Raw genomic sequence first — 21,100 nt, forward strand, 5'->3', positions numbered from 1 at the left:
AGTAATAGAGATCTTTTGTAATATTTGTAGAGGTTTGATTAATCACATTGTGAAATAATCAGATTAAATAATTATGTAGCTTTATAGAGAGGACTATAAGTCCTAATTGGTTATTGTCATAAGTACTGATAAATTACACATTAAAGTGCCAGGTCAATTATTATATATAGGTATATAGGAAGGACAATAAGTCCTATTTGTGTATGTTGTAGTATTAGAGGCAATATATTGCATAATTATAATGTGAAAGATATAGATTAAATATATATTTGTATAGAAAGGACAGTAAGTCCCATACAATTATTGTAGCTGTACTATAGTTATACTATATCTACTTCCTTTTAGTGTCTCAGATAAACAAGTGTTTTAGTGTTTAAATCATCATGATTAAATCCCTAAGAAATTAGGTCTTTAAATAATTATCATATCATTTAAGTAAAATTTCTCATATAAATAATTCCAATATTTCCCCTACAGTTATTATAAAATAACAGAAAATTATATAAATTTTCTATAGACTTAGATATAGAATCATAACGTGTATAATCTCCTTTTGTTTGACATCTGTCACATTAATGACGTATTGAATGACGTATTGATGTATTGAATTGAATTTTGATTATCTATCACAACTGTCAACGTAACAAATACTAGCAAGCTTGTTCACCCGTACCCGCTTAATATAATCAAATATAAAATCATCATATATCAACCGTAATATACAACCAAATTATCAGTGACATAAATGATCATGGTTTACACCAGAAACAACCAATAGTATCCAGTAATGCCGCAGCTTTATATTCACATCAGTAGCCAAGCCCACCTTCAAATTCAAGAATGAACAGAAGATTAGAAGTTTAACATTCTTATTGCAATTGTACTTGCAATAATATACACACACAGCACTAACTATCAAGAACATTCCTCAAACACATGTGTGGTGAAGACTTCCCAACACGCTATCTATTTGATTCCTAACCTCCAATGTAAATCCATTAAAGAAGTGAATAATCAGTGTTAGTGTTTGCTTTATTAATATTTAAAGCAATTGTCCCAACTTGATATTAATAGGATAATATCTCCTTGGATACAGTCCGACATAAACATATAACTCAATAATCAAATTTATAAAATATTAATATTATACTTTACCACTTGTATATCTCCATACTATTCCCATAAAATATTCAAAACATGCATATTAAATATAAATCCAGTAAACACTCACTAATACCAACCCTGTCCGAACTTGTCTAGTCAATATAACATGAACAAACAACACACATACAAACCCCATCGCCAGGACAACCCCCTTTCCAAACACGAGCAAAATACATAGCTTCACAAGTGTCATACAGTACCAATTCCATACTGAACCCCACACCTAGTCAAGAGCAACTATAGTCAGAGAATCCCTTAGTACTTTTATTACCATTAGGAAATAAATCCACACCCATAATATCAGCATAATTAAATATTATTAGTAATCAGTAATACACACAGAATTGTTACCATCAGCTTGCTTACTACAACAAAATCAATATTAAAGTTTATAATAAATCAAGACAAAATATCCATTTAAACAATACAGGCTTGTTTACCATAAACACCCCACAGTCACATGAATTTATCTAGCAACACAATTAATAATGTATTAAAAGTACTACATTCACACAATATCACCTGCAACAGTTAAGCTGTCTCTTTGTACATCCGGTGCAAAACAAATCCCCACATGTAGTCATGGATAATCAAATATAGACCAAGAATCATTAATCTGGTCGACCGAGCAATGGTACAAAAACACTTCACCACGAAGCGCTATGTATGAATAGATATTCCAAACCAACACTGTAGTAGTGTAATAAATACAAATATCTCACCATCATCATCGTCCCAACCATCACCAACCCACGACCGAACACAGGCAACTTCCACCGACTGACACAAGGAACTGCCCCACAATACACACAAAACAGTCACTCCAAACAATGGAGGCAGCCCACACCGCACCCGCATTTACAGGGTCGCCACCCAACAACCCCCCCCTCCCATCAACGGCCGCTTCCCCAGCAATGAGACCAGATCGTAGTCACTTCAGTCTATTATCCTCAATAAACAAATACTTTATAATAACCAGATATGAAACCAGTTAGTATTGTAATAGTTCAATAGTTGATTCAATAAGCATTCTCCAAAACTGGACAATTAGAACATTGAATCAAACTGATGAGGCTCCATCAAACGACCATATAATTGGATTCTGTATATGAGTAGAATAACGTAAGTACGTAAATCATATTGATGTAAACTTTGTTCAAATGCGACTGCATTCAACGATATACGCATTACCCAAAGGCATCTGGACCCGACCAAATACGTATTTCAATAGTTGTTGGGAAAAATATTAAGTATAGACTTTGCCTGCGATCACAGTCAAAAATCTAACTACGTAGTAATAAATGGAACAAGCTCACCGGATTCTCCAGTCCTCCATTGATTAATTTCACACACTTAATCGATAGTGATACACTAAGATCTCAAACCCCTTCATCGAACCAGTCCCTCCCAGATCTATATCCTAGTTATTTTTTTATTTTATTGCGCCATCCCTAAAACACGACTCCCGCGCCATTTTTCTTTTTCTTTTTTTTTTTTTTTTTTTTGCGCAATTCCTAAAAAGCGACTCCCGCGCGCCCGCCGATCCGCCGTCTCTCCTTTTTTTTTTTTGCTTTCTATTCTTTCTCTAATGACGTCATAGATTATGTCACCGAAGGGTAGATACTTCAATAATCAGATTTAGCCTATTATTCGAACTGAACTTTTCTTCAAATTCAATTTAATTATATGTTAACGTATTTTGGTATTTTCTATTAATTTTATTATCGAATTTATAAAACTTTAAAGGCTCTCATAAACCTTATTAAACTGTGTTGTATGCATCCTTTTTAAACCTGATGATAAAAGGTAAACTATAATTTGGTTATATATAAAATATAATATATTTTTGTTTAATTTATTTAATTTTCTTGTGACATCTACTACACTTTGGAAACACATCAAAGGAGTTTCCCTTCTGTGTCAATATTTCATATATGGTAACGTCTTCTCTGTATACTATTGTGAACCTTGACTTTAAAGTTTGTTTATATTAAATAGCTCAGCTTTCGCAGCGGTCACCCATAGGAACCCCTGTTTCTTTCATGTACTTATGGTATTAAACCTATTGTACTATAGGCGAACCGTCACAAGATTTAGTAACAAAACATCTTTACGAACTTTTACAATTATTTTATTAGTAGGGTTTTATATTATTATTATTTCAGCCGTTCACTATCCATTGCTGAACATAAGGCTTCCCCATAAGGAGTTTTGTCAGTAGTCGCCACACTTGTCGGGCGGATTGGTAGTTGGTAGGGCTAGTAGAGTTTACTTGTATAAAAAAACATTAATATTTTTCTAAGACATTTTTTTGTTACTTAATTACTTTAACGGCTGGCTAATTTAATTAGAATTTGATACATAAATAGTAATATAAATAAACATGCAGAGGGAATCAGCGGATGCAGGTGGCTGAGGACCGTTCCTTATGGCAGTTTATAGAGGATGCCTATGATATGGGTCACCCCTTCCTTTCCTGTGGGTGTCGTAAGAGGCGACTAAGGAAAGACGAGGAATGGGCAGCAGTGTCAATCTTAAAACATCTCTAAAAGCCTAATTGCGGTTGCCAACCCGCCTGCCAAGCATGGCAACTATTGGTAAAACTCCCCTTATGGGGATTATATTATTTATATTATAAATGTGAAGACTATATTAGTGTATTTTTTCCTTATATCATACACAAGTGTGTATTTATGTAAATTATTTACACATATAAACATCATTTTTAATAAACGAAAATATTCAGACCTGCTTGTGAATATTAAACTCGAAGTATATTTCCCATAAACACTAAAAAAACAACATTTTGGCAGTATATATCTGGCATAATACTTGAACTCCGCAATTCCTCTCGGATGCGCCTGTTACGTGTCCGTATTTTATGTATATCATCCGCATTTTTACGGAACTGGAATATTTGAATATCTATGATTTACAGTAGCTGAATATTGTACAAACATCGTGAAATAAATTGTGAAATGTGCTGCAATGGTATTCAACTTGTATCTACTATATTTCATTAGCAACTATGTATGTTTTTAATGTTTTATGTTCAGTCTAAAAGGCTGGTTATTGAATTTAATTTTTATTTATGTTTTTATGCTGTAAAGTACATTCAGAATTTATGGTAAGTTCAGTCTTCTATCTGATAAAAGGTGAAACGATTGGAGTACTGAAGCAGTTTTCCTCTAGGAAAGACACAATTTTTTTTTTAATATATATACTTTACATTATTGTGTCCACAGAGTCTGCCGTTTCTGTCCTCTTGGGTTTTAAACTTCGATCTACTGTGATCCTACTGTAAATTAACCAATTATCTTTTTTTTTATTATTCCTCTTCAAGGGAAAGACTTCATTTTGAATATAATTTAATTATATTTAGAAATTATTATATTTTTAAAATAGTATTTTACCTTGTAAAAAAATCTGATTAAACTATAAATATTTAGTTAAAAAACATAAAGAATTGATAATAATAATAAGGTTGCTTGTGTGATTTACGGATAAAAAATACGGGCGAAATGGCAATCTCATTGAATTAGATTATAGTGCAAGCAGCAATTTTTAATTTCGTAAAAACACAGTACAGCGTTATAGTACTAGCTTCCTCCATTAGACAGCATTTAACGTCGAATAGCTCAAATGATGATCAGTACCTTACCGTCCGACTCAATCCGGTGAAACTGTGTTGAGACGTTGCATCTCTATGCATCTTTTATCGAATGTATCATGGGAGATATTCTGAGAAATAGTTCGGATTGATACCAGCTACTAAATTTCACCATTACAACTCGCCATAAATAAAAGTCTCATCCCAACCATCTAAATGAGTGGCAGTCGTCCACCGTGCGTTTTCAAAGCATTTTCTTCTACGCACAACTTTGGAATCAACTATCAGCAGTGAATTTTCGAATCGATACGATATCGTAAGTTTTAAGAAAATACTTCTTGTTAAAAGACCGGCAATGCACCTGAAAATTTATCCGGTGTTACGGGTACACATGGACGGCGGTATTCACTTAATATCAAGTGAGCTATATGCTCCATTGCTGCCTGTTTAAAAAAAAAAAACTATCGAAAATACTTATTTTATACCTACTTAGGTACAAAAAGAACCTATTTTTATTTGCTTCGCCTCTAGCTCTGCTTTGACTGCAGAGCCAACACTTTCAAACCAAAGGACCTAAATGTAATAATCTACATGTCCAAATTTACGATTTTTACAAGAGTTTTAGAAATTTCTGCCGCTATATCGCTTCGAAATACTTGTTCACCCAAAAGCTCATACGGTCTAAGTAAACACGTAAAAGTCCTTTCAGACACATTTCTAATGCGCTGTGACTTTGGCAATCTTCCAAATTGTTTCAAAAGAATAAATACTCTAAAATGCAATTAGAGTACCCTAGTGAGTTGTTTTATTGTGATTATAGATTCAGCCAAATTGATTATATATAAGTACAATATTTTTTTAAAGTTCAAATTAATTCTTGGGATGTAATAATTGATGTAAGAGAGAAATTTTGCTTAGTGACTTATAATGATTGAAATTTCATTGAATTCGCTCGAATATTGTTCTGCTCTGTTATTTATCTATGTATATCATATTTCCTTTTTCTTGTCTTTTGTTAATGTTATATGCCAAATTCCCTATATACACCAAATATATGTATAATAATTTTAAACATTGAAATTTTGACAAAAGGCCTGCGCCACATAAAAATTCTACGAATACTTTTTTATTTTACTCTTAAGTAATTGTATAATTTATTTTCCAGTTCTGTGAATATGCGAATAATAGCAGTGCTAAAATCGAAATAATATACTATAAAAGTAAAAAAAAAATATCTACTATGAGTGTTCAAGTGAATGATAAAGATATACATATAAATAGACAGATGTTCTTTAATGTTTTCTCCAAAAGATTACAGTAGTAAAAACAAACAATATTCGATAAATATTTAATACAATAATTACAAGAAATGATCTCGCTTACACATATTATCTACATATTTACCGAAATGTTAAATAACTTTTCTTGAGCCTACTATCTACCATTGTCCTAATAGGAACATCGGGGGAAAGGGAAAAGTAGGAAGGAAAATACTTACTTACAGAGGGAAAAGAAATTGTTAGTTAATGATTCTAACAATCCCATTGCTAGTAATATTCCTTATCAGGTCGACCTCCACGTGGTTCCCCCTGGAAACCATCGTGGTTAATTCTTGTTGAATTCTTCACGATGGTCCGACTAACCTGCCTTTATCTTCACCTGTCATCTATCACTGGTGCCCCGCCAACATATACCGATAATGCAGGCGAGGTTACCATTCTATTATCACCCATTAAAAAAAATAGGAACGCCATGTATAAGGTTAAGTATATCTCTTTTCTGTTATTGTTCCTAACATTTTTTTTCTTTTTCAGGCGGAGCTGGTGGCTGTTGAAGGAAAAGAGATAGAAACACATTACGTCCTCGCTAGAGAGAGGATCCGGCGTTGGAACTCAACATCCAAATGTTACCTCTTAGTTGAGAATTTGCCTACACCATTGCAGGTAATTAATTACACGGTGTCGAAAATCTTATTAGGAATATTTCTTGCTATATATGTAAATGATAAATCAAATATCTACTTAATTTAAATAATTTCCAAGTGATAACCAATTTTTTTCGAAAGAGTTAATTAGATAAAAAGTAATTAAAAAAATGCAATGAATTTGAAAATCTTCTCCGAATTAAAATCGGTTAATAATTTTGTTCTCGCGCTGTTTTTTAACATACGGTTTTACACAAAAGTGTCAACAGCATAAGAGTACAAAATTTTAACTTTCAAAATTCTACTAGCTATTTTAGTTAATTAAATGTTTTGAGTCTAAAAAAAAATTTAAAAAATTAAACTGCCTGATTATGGTTCGTAGAAAGAGAAGGTGGGTACCTGTTTACTCATTCGTTCGATCATATTATAGATTACAGAACTATACTTAATCTATTGATACTTATTTATTTAGTTTTAGGAAAACATACAGCTTCACTCAATCAATACATAGTTAAATCATATCCATATTGAGCCATAAATAGTTTTCACATTTGCAATCTTAAAAATAAATAAATAAATTAAATTAATATGATCTTAAAAAATACAGATACATAAAATATATTGAAAAAAAAAAAAATAGCATTACAATTTGTAAGGAAAACAGGCAACAATGGTTGGCATTATTGCTAAATAGCGATATGTTCCAGGCAACTTGTATGTATAAGTATTCCTATAGTCTTATTTAAGGAAGTTAGAGATATGTTATTTCAGTATAGGAACAGCCAATTGACTATTTTTTTATTTAAAAATGTGGCAATTGTCGAACAAATACGAAAAAAAAATAAACATACTTATTTGTATTGAATCACGACAATGGGACATATTCCGTTGACGTATAGGCCTCTAAGGCCAATATTTCTAATTTTGCCGACACAAAAAATTTTGTGACGTATTATTATTTATACTAAAAATTGATGTTATAACAGGCTGGTGGCATAGCTAGCGCAAGTGTATGGTCATCGTGTGGCTGCCGACAGCGCCTCCTGGCGGCAGTTACGAGTGGGGGCCGAGCTGTGCATTGGGCCGCAGTACCAGCACCAAGCCCAGCTAATGATACTGACTTATGCCGCTTCAATTATACGTGAGTACAGTGGAATTTGTTTTATCTGTACCTTCCTAGAAAATGGTTATTTTCTTTATCTCAAAATCTTTACTTAAATTTAAAACAACGACAGATATTTTCTTGTGAAAATCCATTTTTTTTTTATTTTTGTAAAAGGAACGCAATATATTCCAATGATATTAAACTCAGTGTTATTAAATTTATTGTAAATGCGCACCAAAACGACCACTCGATTTATAGACATCGACAATTTGTTTTAATTCGAAATTCAAAATTTTGAATTATAAAAACAAAAACTGTACGCGGGTTTATATTGTCCATAAATACTTCATAAAAAAGTAAATTAAATGCAAACGAGAAAAGTAATGTTTAAGAATATAGATAGGTAATTTATTGAGTGCAAAGTACTCTTTATTTATATTTTTTTACATTTTTTGTCATCATTGTAAAATAGGTAGTTTGGTCCTGCTTAATCTGTGTTACAAAACTTTACTAATAAAAACAAAAGTAATCAAGGCGAAACTAAAATAAACACACATAAAACATCAGTTTATCCAACTCTCCACAACTCGTTCTGTGACGATAATTATTGTACACCAGTACAATGTCTATATTACTTTATTACAGGACTGTTTCGCCTTTTAACAGAGGTCACTGACCTCTGTTGAATCTCACTGAACTCCAATTCCATATTTTGTTTATAACTGTCTAGGGTATATATAAAAATAGGGTATATTTATATAATCTTAATAGACATTACAGATTATATTTTAATTTAATTTAAATAACTTTATTTGCCAAAATAAAATAAGGTACAAAAGGCGGATTTAATGCTAGTAGCATTCTCTACCAGTCCACCTATGCGATGAATAGTGAATCACGAACGCGATATTTCGTTATTGGGTTAGGTAAAGAAAATAACAACTACTAATGTATACCTATACAAAATAAATAATACATACATAAATATAAAGGAATATGCATATATATTATACAACTAAATAGACCATTTTAAGCATTATAGAAAAAATCATGTTAGTACAGGGTACTCTAAATTCATTGTAATTTTTCGACTCATTGGAAAATATTTAATTCCCATTTTACACAATTTTTATTTTAGCCTATTATTTATTGATATACGTTACGTATAACGTAAACTAAACAAATAGTTACACTATTTGTTTAGTTTGGATCAAATGTTAGCTATTAGTTGTAGTTACATTTTACATTTAATAAAAAGTTTATTTAGTTCTCAAATATGTTGGGTTACATTATTGTTTTTAGATTTTAATTATCCATCATTGAATATTCAGGCTAATTATCGGATGTCGGCAAAGTTCATGATTGTATACGAGAAAGTTTGGTATTTAAGCAACTTTGGTGGGGCTATCCTTTTTTTTTTATGTCAGCAAAACTTTTCAGAGTCTCCTCTCCTCACCCTGTTTGTGTTGGTTTCGATTGATTGCTCTCGTCTGTTTTTATGGGTACTTTCTCTTTTAGGTTGGGAAGTACGTTTATAAAAGAGCTTCGTATTTCTCATGGCTTCCTGGTAGGTGATATTATATAGTTGTGTGTTTTGTTAAATTTTTAACCATGCCTCCATGTTTTACTCTGGGCACGCATCTCTTCCCATAAAAGGAAGCCATTACGGATAGTTTTCTTCCCAGCCATAGGTTTATTTATATATTATGCGGGGCGTGAAAAAATATATTTGCAGGCTGTCACCCCGACAGTTTGACAACTACAGTATAAATTTCTGCAATTACAACCCTCATATTTGGACCGTAGTACCTGCTTACCATCAGGTGGATTATAGTCATTATGACTAGTAGATATGTGTAATATCCAATATCCAGATATTGAGTTCTTCTATTTATTGCGAAACAGTATATAGTTATATTCTGTTATGTCCATGACACTGCTCATGTCTATAGGCGACGGTTACCACTTTCCATCAGGTGAGCTGTCAGCTTGTTTGCCATTCTAAGTTGTATAAAATAAATATCTGTTGCGATATCGCCAACACCAGTCAGATATCTGTATTAATTATGAGCAAGTTCTTCTTTATGATTTTATATATTGGGTAATCGATAGTTAATATATCTGTTATTGAGTCAATATATGTATAGATATTGTAACTATCATATATAGATATTTCTATATATTACCCACACTTAATGTCTAGCTTTTATAAAAAAGTACCGGTCCGGACCGATTTGTTGTGTCAGTCGATCAACTTATGTTTATAGACAATTATTGGACCCTTTTAATAATAACATTTTATGTATCAAGTCTACGTATCAAAACGTATCTCGTAGATCTACCAATATTTTTTTACAACGATCCTCTATATAAGTGGGTGATTACGAACGATTACGACGTAAACTGGACTGCTACCAATAAATGTTTCTGAATAATAAAATATTTATAAAGCAAACTCGTATTTTAATGTCAGCAAAAATCATCCATTAACTTTCCACGATTCGTCACTGCTACCCAGATATCTGAGATTACGTTTGTTGTTTTTTTTAATTTCCTCTAAAAGCTGTTTTAATGTCCGCCTAAGAACTGCCGTCGAGCCGAACGTTTACCAACAACGATTCACTGTGTTAAAATTTTATCTGCAAAACACAGCCTCTGTGTCTGAAACAAAGTTCTGTGTTTTGTAATTGGAAAAAAAACCATAAAAACGTCGGCGAACACTGTGAAGTTTATTCCTTGTGATTTATATGCATTTTGTGAAACGTCCGAAGTAGGTCCTTAAATTTTGACCCATTTCGTTGAAGTTGTCGAGTGCTATTGCTGAATAAACTTTTTATTGTCACTCCGCTTTACTTTGTGAAATTAATATCCAACTCGGCTGCAGTCGTTTATTTATTTTCCATTGTTCACAGCTGTTTTTAAAGAAAAGGATTAAAATAATAGGTAATATTGATGATAAGCGGTATCCTGCGACTTTGCACGAGTAAATTAGTATGTAATTTATGTTTGTGTCTGTGTATCTACCAAAAAACAACTAATCAAAAAACAATAAAATGCCCTTTTGAAGTCGGTTTATAAACTCGAGTGTGCACATTTTGAATCGGGAAAAATGTGTTTCAGTTCAGTGAACCGACATGAAATATAAACATACGAATAAATGAATAAAAAATACCGTTCAGTGTATCTATGTCGGGGTAAAAACAGGAGTACGATGGTTTTGACGAATGGGCCTCACGGGTCACGCCGGCAACCCGCCTATTCTGTTTGTTATACTTTTTATTTATATTTCAATTCTATTAATCTTACTATTATTATAAATGTAAAAGTTTGTAAAGATATTGGATTCATTATTATTATTCCAACCGTTAACAGTCCACTGGTGAACATAAGTCTTTCCCATAAGGGAACCGCAATTAGGCTTTGGAGATGTTTGAAGAGGGACGCTGCTGCCCATCCCTCCCGCTCCCTTAGTCGACTCTTACGACAGTCACAGTATAGAAAGGGATGGCCTATTCTATGCCGGGACCACACGGCGATTGTATGTTTATTACGTATTCATTTTTAATGGCTGAACGCATTTAAAAGAAATTTGGCGCACGGATGGATTAAGGTGTTACGTTACGTTACCCTACATTTTGTATTTTTGTACATTAAAATTGTATTTAATAAACATTTAAAAAATAATTATGCTTATGACTATAAAGTTTTATAAGATAAACACAAGACAGATATTTGATCAAATGAAGGAAGGTAAAACCGTATCAAATTATGATTTTTTTTGTCATTAAAATTAATTAAAATAAATAATTTTCTATATTTTTGTAAAATATGATTAATTAAATCTAAATATGTCGTGTGATTCCGGCATAGAATAAACCATTCCTTACTTTTCCCTGGATGTCATAAGAGGCCACTATTGGAACTGAATGGTCGAGGAATGTACAGCAGCGTCCCTTTTAAAAAATCACCAAAGCCTGCGGTTGTGTACCCGCCTGCCAAGCCTGGCAACTACTAGCAAAACACCCCTTAAAGGCGAAGGTCATCAGTGGACAGTTAACGGCTGATATAATAATAATAAAAAAACTAGTTTGCTATCAGAGTACTTTGTAAATCAATTAGTTATATTAAAAATTGTTTGTTTTTAAAAATGTCAAATTTAGACGTTACTATTTGGTATAAAGTTCATAAACAAGACTATCATAAACTGAAATGTAGCAATCAATGTCATGTTACCATACTACAAAATGCATAGATATATTTACTGTTTATATATGCATATGTAGAGATATGTCATTTGAATACACAGCATGACGTCCATGTACCATTTAATGAGTTACAGTCTCCAGTAGTATGTCCACAACTCGAAACTTCGTAGGAAAATCCTCTTTTATAGTGTAATATATAAAATTGCATGAATTCATCATAATTACCGTAATATTATGACCACTAAATAAAGTACGAGCAGGTAACATTTTATTAATAATACTGGTAGTAGAAAAATATGTAGTTGGCGCTTGTACTATTGAAATCAGCTTGTAATATTCTTTTATACAAATGATAATCACATTTTTCTGTCATATCCAATTAGGATACAAACTCCAGCATCACAAAACTAGTGTGATTATGTAGTATTTGTATTTTTCAATTCCTATGATTCAACAAATAGTAAGTAAATCAATTTGATTTATATAAACGAGAATTAATATTATCATTTAGGTAAATGCATCGAATTAAGACACGGTCAGTGTTGTGTGCAGAAATCCTCAGTATAGGAACACAATTTATGTGATGTGGGACAATAATTGGGTAGATGAAAAAATTTCTGTCTCGAAAGCGGAGGTACGATAGCGCTACATCTATTCGTGACCACAGCCGATGCAATTTAATCAAAATGTCGATAATTCAACTAAATTACTATAGTTTACCTAAGTGATCGCATTAATTCTCGTCCTTTATAACGATAAACCGTGCAATATAAAAGTCAAACCTATTTGTACTATTATACTGTTTTGACACTTTCTTTCAAATTTGGAGTTTAACACGAAAGAAAAAGACAAAACAGTTTAGTAGTTAAAATGGATTTATGAAAACCTTGACGTTTTTATAAAAAAGGAGGTTAAATTAAATATTTATTTATTTATAATAATGCATTCATGAACATAATATAGAGTTGTACAATTGTAAACATATTGTACAATATTCATTTGAAGAGTAAGTACATGAATCCTGCTTGGGTAAAACAAAATTTAGTCGATAGGTAGCTAATATATATGCATTTATGTCAAATTAGATATTAAATTATTTTTAATTATTTTACAAATAATTCCTCGTAAATATGTCCCAAATTGGTCGTCGTAAATGTTGGTCACTGTTAATCTATACAGTACTCGTGATAAAGGCCGGAAAGTTCACAATTGGATTAAATGTAACAACACGATATTGGAGTACCGAACAACCCTTTGATATTTTCATGCGCTATTCACTTCTGGATAGGAATTTGACAGATTGTCGATATCGTTTTTATACGCCTCGTATGACGTTGTTGGTGCCATTGTTTGTAATTCTCTTTTTTTATATTGCACAGTAGCGATCAATAGGTAAACTGCTAGCCTGAAAATTATTATTATAACCCTATGATAGAGCTAAAACATAGACTGATGCCTAAAGTCCAATCTACGATGAATACGATGAAATGAATAGTAGATATTGAAATGGGCATTTTTTTCGTTTTTTATATGAAAAGGAAAAATTGACTATTTTGAAATGCTTCCAAATACACATTTGCTATATAACACAATTGATATAATTGTGAATTTAGTTATATTGATTCATTTTTTTAAGCAACTATTAATTAAAATTTGTATCCCACAAAAAAATTTACTTTAATTGTGACAAAGCCAGTTATTTTGGTCTTAAAATTAACTACTAAACCCATTTTTATAAAATTTGTATGACGACGAATCTGTAAGTATATGATGGTTTGAAGGGATATGGCGTGAATTTACAGGGTACAGAGGAATAACACCTGAGTCCTCAGGAATGGCAACGCATGGGAGGAATCATAGTAATGGAATCATGGCAACAGTATACTCTGTTATGTCCATGGTACTGCTCATGTCTATAGGCGACAGTTACCACTTTTCATCAGGTGGGCTGTCAGCTTGTTTGCCATTCTAAGTTGTATAAAAAAAAAAGATAAGAAGAATTTTTCAAATCGGTTTGGAACTGGCAGGGTTATGACGTAACAAACAAAAGAAAAACCGAATTGAGGAGCTTCTTGTTTTTGAAATGTGTTGAAAATGAGGTTCTCAATATGCTCAATTTTTTTAACGTACGCACAAAATACTGAAATGATTTTGATAATTTTTTTCGTAATCAAAGAATTTATACTAGTGTTGGTCATATTTTTTTTTATGAATGATATCAGAATGGTAACCCCGCCTACACTATCTGTATACACTGGCGGGGCACCAGTGAGAGATGATAGGTGAGAATGAAAAAGCAGGTCAATTAGCCTATCGTGACGATGCGACAGCACGACAGCACGATGGTTTCCAGGGGGAACCACGTGGAGGTTGACCTTTTTGGACATATTGCTAACAATGAGACTGATAGTGCGCATTATTAACAACCCCCCTCCCCTGGTCATATATTAATTTAGTCATTTTGTTTGTCAATTAATATGGCTTTCTTTTGCGGAATAAGCTAGTTTTTATTTAATAAGGAATGTGATAGGAAAAATATCTTTAATATATATATTAAAGATATTTTTAATATATTTTTGTATAAAATAAAAATAAAATTGTTAACTTATTATAATATATAGATATGAATAGAGAATCAAATAATACCAAACTCTATAATTATACTGTGAAAACGAATTTTTCGACAAACGAAAAAATAAATTTTACTATTAATTAAAACACAGTTTTCCATAAATTGAAAGAAACAATATTATAGCTCTATTTTCCTACCTTAAATACGTTATATCATGAACTTTACCAAAAGACGGGCATCCACTACATTTCCTATTTACGGTTAATTTTAATTAAAATCTCATTTATTTTTCCATTCAACGGAAAAGCTTTCACCATTTATATTAATTCAACGCTGTAATAATTACTATCTGACGTAATCACCTTTTATAGGAGTGTACATTATTTGTAAAGATTTAATGATGCCTTTGTTGTTAAGAAAAAGTGTTAGTTTACACAAACTACAATGCACATAAATTGTTTTCAATAATCTATATTCAATAGTCTACAAACTTTGCTTTCTTTTGTTTCAAACGAAATAAACCCGATCAAATACAAAGAGTAATTTTAAACTTTATTTAAAATTCGAAAAAACATTACGTAACAAAAAAAATTATTAATTGAATACCGCCTATTTCTTGTTCATTTTTTGTTTTCAAAGGGAGTAAACCCAATCTAATGCTAAAATAGTTATCAAAGTGAATTTAGAATAATATATTAATAATATATATCGCGTAATATGCAAAAAATAAGCGACTCGGAAAAAGAGAAGACCGACAGTCTCCTTTTTTTACGAGTCACTTGAAAATATTGAGCAAACTATATCAAAAACTTAAAACGCACATAGTAAAGGCAACTAAAATGTACGAAAGTGTCTCACTGATGCAATAAATGGGTCCCAGCGCAACTATTTGGGCACAGAAAAATTTCTGGCGTCCCACACTACTCCTCGGTGACCCATAGCCAAACGACGTATGGTCTGGGAACTTGACCAATCACCGAAATATTTAAACTACAAAACTAAAAAGAGTGAGTTTTGGAAATAAAATTACTCGGTAGGCATAAAGCTATAATCCTCAAGAATGGTAATGCCTGAAGAATATAATAGGCGGCACAGTATACTGTTATGTTCTATGCTGTTCGTGTCTATATGTGATGAATACTACTTTTCATCAGGTGAGCCGTCAATTTGTTGCCTACAGTAGTTATATAGTCAGGTAATTTGTTCTATATAATTGGACCCATCACATGAGTTAATCTATCAGACTTGCATTTATTACTTGCAATTATCAGAGTATCTTTGTTGCTTTTAAAAAATATGTTAGTACAAATAATATTTAAAGATTGTGTCCCACAAAAAAAGTGACATCGATTATGACAAAACCACATATTTAGGTCTAAAAATTACACTACAGAAGCAATTTTTATTAATATGGGGCTGGTTTGTATGTATTTTTAGATTAAAAAAGAATTTTTCAAATCGGTTTATTACTGACGGAGTTATAAGGTAACAAAAATAAAACCTTAATTCGGTTTTTTTCTCTTTGAAACCTATTTGTTGTATGCATACTGTATACAGTTAGTATATTATTTATTTATTTATTCTTTATTGCACAATAAAACAATTGATGCTCCTTTCCACTTTGGGTTTGCTGGAAGAAAACTCTATCAGAGTTAAGCTCGCCTTTGTACTTTTGTTTACCTCTGTCATATTTTTATAACTAATGTGTACAATAAAGTATTAAATAAATAAATAAATAAATAAAACTTTGTACAAGTGGCGAGCTTAATGCCATATGGCATTCTCTACCAGCTAACCTTTAAGTAAAGACAGAAAGTTTTTACTTAATGGTTAATATAAATAATAATTTATATTATTGCAATTATTTTGCAGGTTTCCAGTGACAGCAGATATGGCACCAGTCAGTTCTCTTCTCGTTTACTACGTGACAGAGGCAGGAGAGCCTGTGAGCGACGTCGCCAGTTTCCACGTCCGATTACTGCATAAAGAAGTAAGTGTTTGTTATATTTGTCAAACTAACTTTTACATATGTTTCTTATATTATAAAGTATATAGAATGGTAATGTAAAAGAGACGAAACATATATGTTAAAACGAGATAGAAAAGCAGGACATTAATATACACAATAAATGTTTGAAGCTGATTTGGATACACCCGTGTATTAACAAAATAAATTCTATATTATTATTATTTTTTTTTTAATTTTGAAGTGTAATTTATTTTAAGTAAATATAATTGGCTAGAGTTGAACGTGCTGTAACAAAATATTCCATAAATCAAGAAAATAAATCACAAAATTGCACATTTTTTACATACGCCAATAAACGATGAGATGTCTCTTTAATATTTAGATACAGGTCATCATCGGCATCATCATATCAGGTTTTAATTGTCCACTGCTGAACATGAGCTTACCCTTAAGAGGATATTGCCAGTAGTTGCCAACTTTGACAGGTAGATTGGCAACCGCAGTTAGGGTTTGGAGATGTTTCAAGTAGGACGCTGTTACCCATCCCTCGCCCTCCCTTAGTCATTTCTTACGACACCCACGGGAAACAAAGAGGTGACCTATTCTATACCAGGACCACACAGGACAAATATATAGATAATATAAACCAAAAATGCTTCCGTCCTCCTGTACGCTTAGACCTTTTAAACTACATAACAAATATTAAAGCAAATTTCATCAATAGATAGAATAATTCAAAAGGAAGGTTTATACGTATAATTTAATATTGTTTTATATAAATTGAAACATGACAATAATTGTTCAAGACGTTGGAAGTAAATCAAGTCGATTGAGAGCTTTCATCGAAAATTCTAAAATATAACAAAATAATTTATGATAAAATTGTGTATCTCTTTATTAGGACAACAGAAAAGTAAGCAAGTGCATTTTATACAGATAGCTTCCTAACAGTTCCTAACAGTTTAATGTTTAAAAAAATTATATAGATTATGTGGAGTGTGTATGTATTTAGATGGATACAATACGAGTAGTAATATTATTAATAACTGCGCACTAACACCGCATTGTGTTTACATTGCACGCGTGCGAAACCAGGGCGGGACACTAGTTTTAATATAAAACGCGTAATCGTGTGTTTATGGGCTTTACTCCATAACACGCAAATTTTTCCTACACAAAGATAAATGGTAGCTTCAATAGTGACAAAATTAATGAGGAAAAAATAATTGCTGTTTTCTCCCTCTAACACTCAGATTATGGAATGAGCTCCCTGCTGAGGTTTTCCCAAGAGACTACAGCATGGGGTTCTTCAAAAGGGGGGTAAAGAGGTTCCTACAGGGTCAATAATATGCGCATAAGACCCTTAATATTGCAGGCGTTCATAGGCTATGGTAACCGCTTACCATCAGGTGGACCGTATGCTTATTTGCCATCAAAAAATTTTGCAAAAAAAAAATTGTAAAAATCTGTTTAGGAACAATGACGTAATTTGACGACATATTTACGTCATAATCATCATATCAGCCATTAATTATCCACTGTTAAACATAACCCTCCCCCTATTAAGGGGGTTTTACCAGTAGTTTGGCACACTTGGCAGGCAGGTTAGCAACCACAGTTAAGCTTTGGTGATATTTTAAGAGGGACGCTGCTACCGCGAATGCTATCTGCTTGACGATTCAATTCTCTCACACGCCTCTTACAACACTCACGGGAAAATCGTGGCCCATTCTATGCCGGGGCCGCACAGCGTAATTACGTAGTAGTCGTTATTTATCCCGGCCAATCAATATATCCCTATAACTTCGTGCGTAATCTCGAATAAATATTAGTATAATAATAAACCTTATAAATATTAACCAGTAACTATAAAATTTTGGTATACAGTTACTATATGGGATGAAGATGTATATAGGTTCCTTTTATATCCCAGTCAAGAAATACACCCGAGTACGCAGACGAAGTCGCGGGTAAAAGCTAGTTGTTATAACAAAGAGACGTTATAACATTGTAAGCTATATATTAAATGAACATATAATTTTATAGCAACACGGATAACTCGACAGATTACAATGTCCCTTGAAAGTTGCATCCTAACCCCTTATTTAACAGTCTGATGAGTCAGCTGGCGTGAAATTGAAATAGCGTTTACAGAGTTTAATTACTACGTCGTTGTGTTATAACTTATGTTATGGCTAAGTATACATTTCGTATACATTTGTGCACAGCCGTTCGTTTGACCTCTTTTCAACTAATTCTCACCCTCAATCCTGTTATTATTATAAACGCTAAAATTTATAAGTATGTATGAATAGATGATTGTTACTTTTTTAAGAAAAAAAAAAACTACTGAATATTTTTAAATGAAAGATACATGGACAAATATTATACTAATTTGGCAAATAGGATTATTAATATTGATTTACGGGTGATAATACGGAATACCACATACCATTCCACATCAACTGTTGACTGTCCACTGCTGAACATAGGCCTCTTCTTATTAAAGGATTTTGTAAGTAGTTGGCACGCTTGACTGGCTTATTGGCAACCTCGGAGTGGTCCCGGAACCGGAACCGGTAGAACGGACCACCCCTTTTTCTACCGCGGGTGTCATAAGAAGCATTAGTTGCTTCTTATAATTTCCTCATCGAGGGATAGGCAGCAGTGTCCTTGTCAAAATATCTACAAGATTAACTGCCGTTGCCAACTCGTTTGCTAATCGTGGCAACTACTGGATTTGACAAAATGGATATGACATATTATATATTCAGTAGTAAACAGTTAACGCCTGATATGATGATGGTACGTAATACTAACCAAGGGGGAGAAAGGAATTGTTAGTAATGGAGACTGAGAATCCTATTGCTAGCAATATACCCAACCAGGTCTACCTCCTCGCGGTTCTTCCTGAAAACTATCATGGTTAATTCCTGATGAATTCATCATGGTGGACTAACTTGCCTGTTTTCATTCTCATCTATCGCCCTTCAGTGGTGCTCCGCCAGCGTATCCCGTTAGCAGAGTCACGGGTTACCATACCATTTTCACCCATAAAAAAAAATACTAACCAAGTAGAAAAACATAGCTAACTAAATATAAACTATATTTATCTCCTTGGTTTGTATTCCTTTGTTTTAGTCCGCAGTGAAAACTTGCTGTTGATCGTAATTTGAAGCTTTTTAGGGGATTTTTCGTACATTAAAGATATCTCGCGACATAATCTGGTTGGCAATAACGTTGGGTTTAATCAACGTGCCCTTTAATGAAAGGCAATTCGTTGACGGTTAAGGGGTGCAATTAAGACCGCCTGTAATTCCGGCGATTCTGTCCGAAATCGGTTGAACGGGCTTGTTTTATACCAATTCAGACGTAGATCGAAAGCAACAGAAGCTAATTTTGTAAATTTCTATGTGGAGACAAGGGATACTAATCGTTTTTCACTAAACAATGTAATTATCAGCTATTAACAGTAACAATAATTATTATACAAGTTCAAAACGAAATCAGTTTGAGATGGTTGGTCCCTAAACAAAATTAAACACGAAATTGTAGATGGCGCTAGAATCAAGACTGGGAGTTTTTGTTGATTATTTCGTAATTAAAGATAATTCTTAAATCAAAATTTCTATATTAGTGTGTGTGTACAAATGTTAAGTGACAGATAATACGCGATTTTCTCTGAATGAATTATGACCCACACAACCATAATATTTCTTGCGAGTATATATTTTTTTACAAAATTGCACAGTAAAAGAGATTAATGACAAAAAATATTACAAATTATTACTATATTGATAAAAAATGAAGCCAACTATTCGCCAATTTAGAAATTTTGCTTCAAATTATCTTTAATTACAAAATAATCAAGAAAAACCACAAGTCTCGATTTCAGCGCCATCTAGTATTTCGTGTCCGAATTTGATTAATGACCATCTTAAGATTGAATTGTAGTCTATTTCAATAGAACATAATAAAGAGTATAAACAAATGATGTGTAAGAGGCAGGAATTAATATGATCATTTAGATAAACTATGATAATTTGCCTGAGTTTCATGGAAGCGGCCATCAACCATTGGATCGAGTGTCGAGCACAAATCCATTCCATGAAACGAATTTTCTATTCATGAATAGTACGTGAAGCGATTTAAATCCAGTAATTTGAAACATTCAATCGAGAAAACGATTTCAAACTTTCCACGATCCGGAACCCGGTAATACAAAAAACATTACCTCACTACAGTGTGTAGTCGGTAAATGCATTGAATAAAGACATAATCACTATTATGTGAAGAAACTCTCAGTATAGGAACACAATTTGTGTGGTGTGAGATAAAGAGTGGGTAAAATAAAAAGTTTCTATCTCGCAAACAGAGATATGACAGCACTACGTCAGTCTACTCGTGACCACAGTCGGTGTAACATGGTTGAAACGTCAAGATAATACAAGTAAATTATCATAGTTTACCTAATTGATCGCACGAATTCCCATTGTTTACTTAACAATTAAGTATTGAGACAGACTAGTAAGTACTTGAAAGTCTAAAAAG

The 21,100-nt window shown here is 32.5% G+C and overlaps 1 protein-coding gene across 3 annotated transcripts in view; it reads left to right on the forward strand.

Annotated features, from left to right (window-relative positions):
• LOC113523163 (C3 and PZP-like alpha-2-macroglobulin domain-containing protein 8) overlaps positions 1–21,100 on the forward strand; it is a 267,491-nt gene that overhangs the window by 203,442 nt on the left and 42,949 nt on the right. For all 3 annotated transcript variants that reach the window (XM_052898520.1, XM_052898521.1, XM_052898522.1), the window contains 3 exons: positions 6,589–6,717; positions 7,685–7,839; positions 16,453–16,570. In XM_052898520.1, coding sequence (XP_052754480.1) covers positions 6,589–6,717; positions 7,685–7,839; positions 16,453–16,570 — 402 coding nt within the window. The remainder of the gene's footprint in view (positions 1–6,588; positions 6,718–7,684; positions 7,840–16,452; positions 16,571–21,100) is intronic.

The sequence above is a fragment of the Galleria mellonella genome, unplaced genomic scaffold, assembly GCF_026898425.1.
Source record: "Galleria mellonella isolate WM207_F2 unplaced genomic scaffold, CSIRO_AGI_GalMel_v1 utg44, whole genome shotgun sequence".
Taxonomy (NCBI): Eukaryota; Metazoa; Arthropoda; class Insecta; order Lepidoptera; family Pyralidae; genus Galleria; species Galleria mellonella.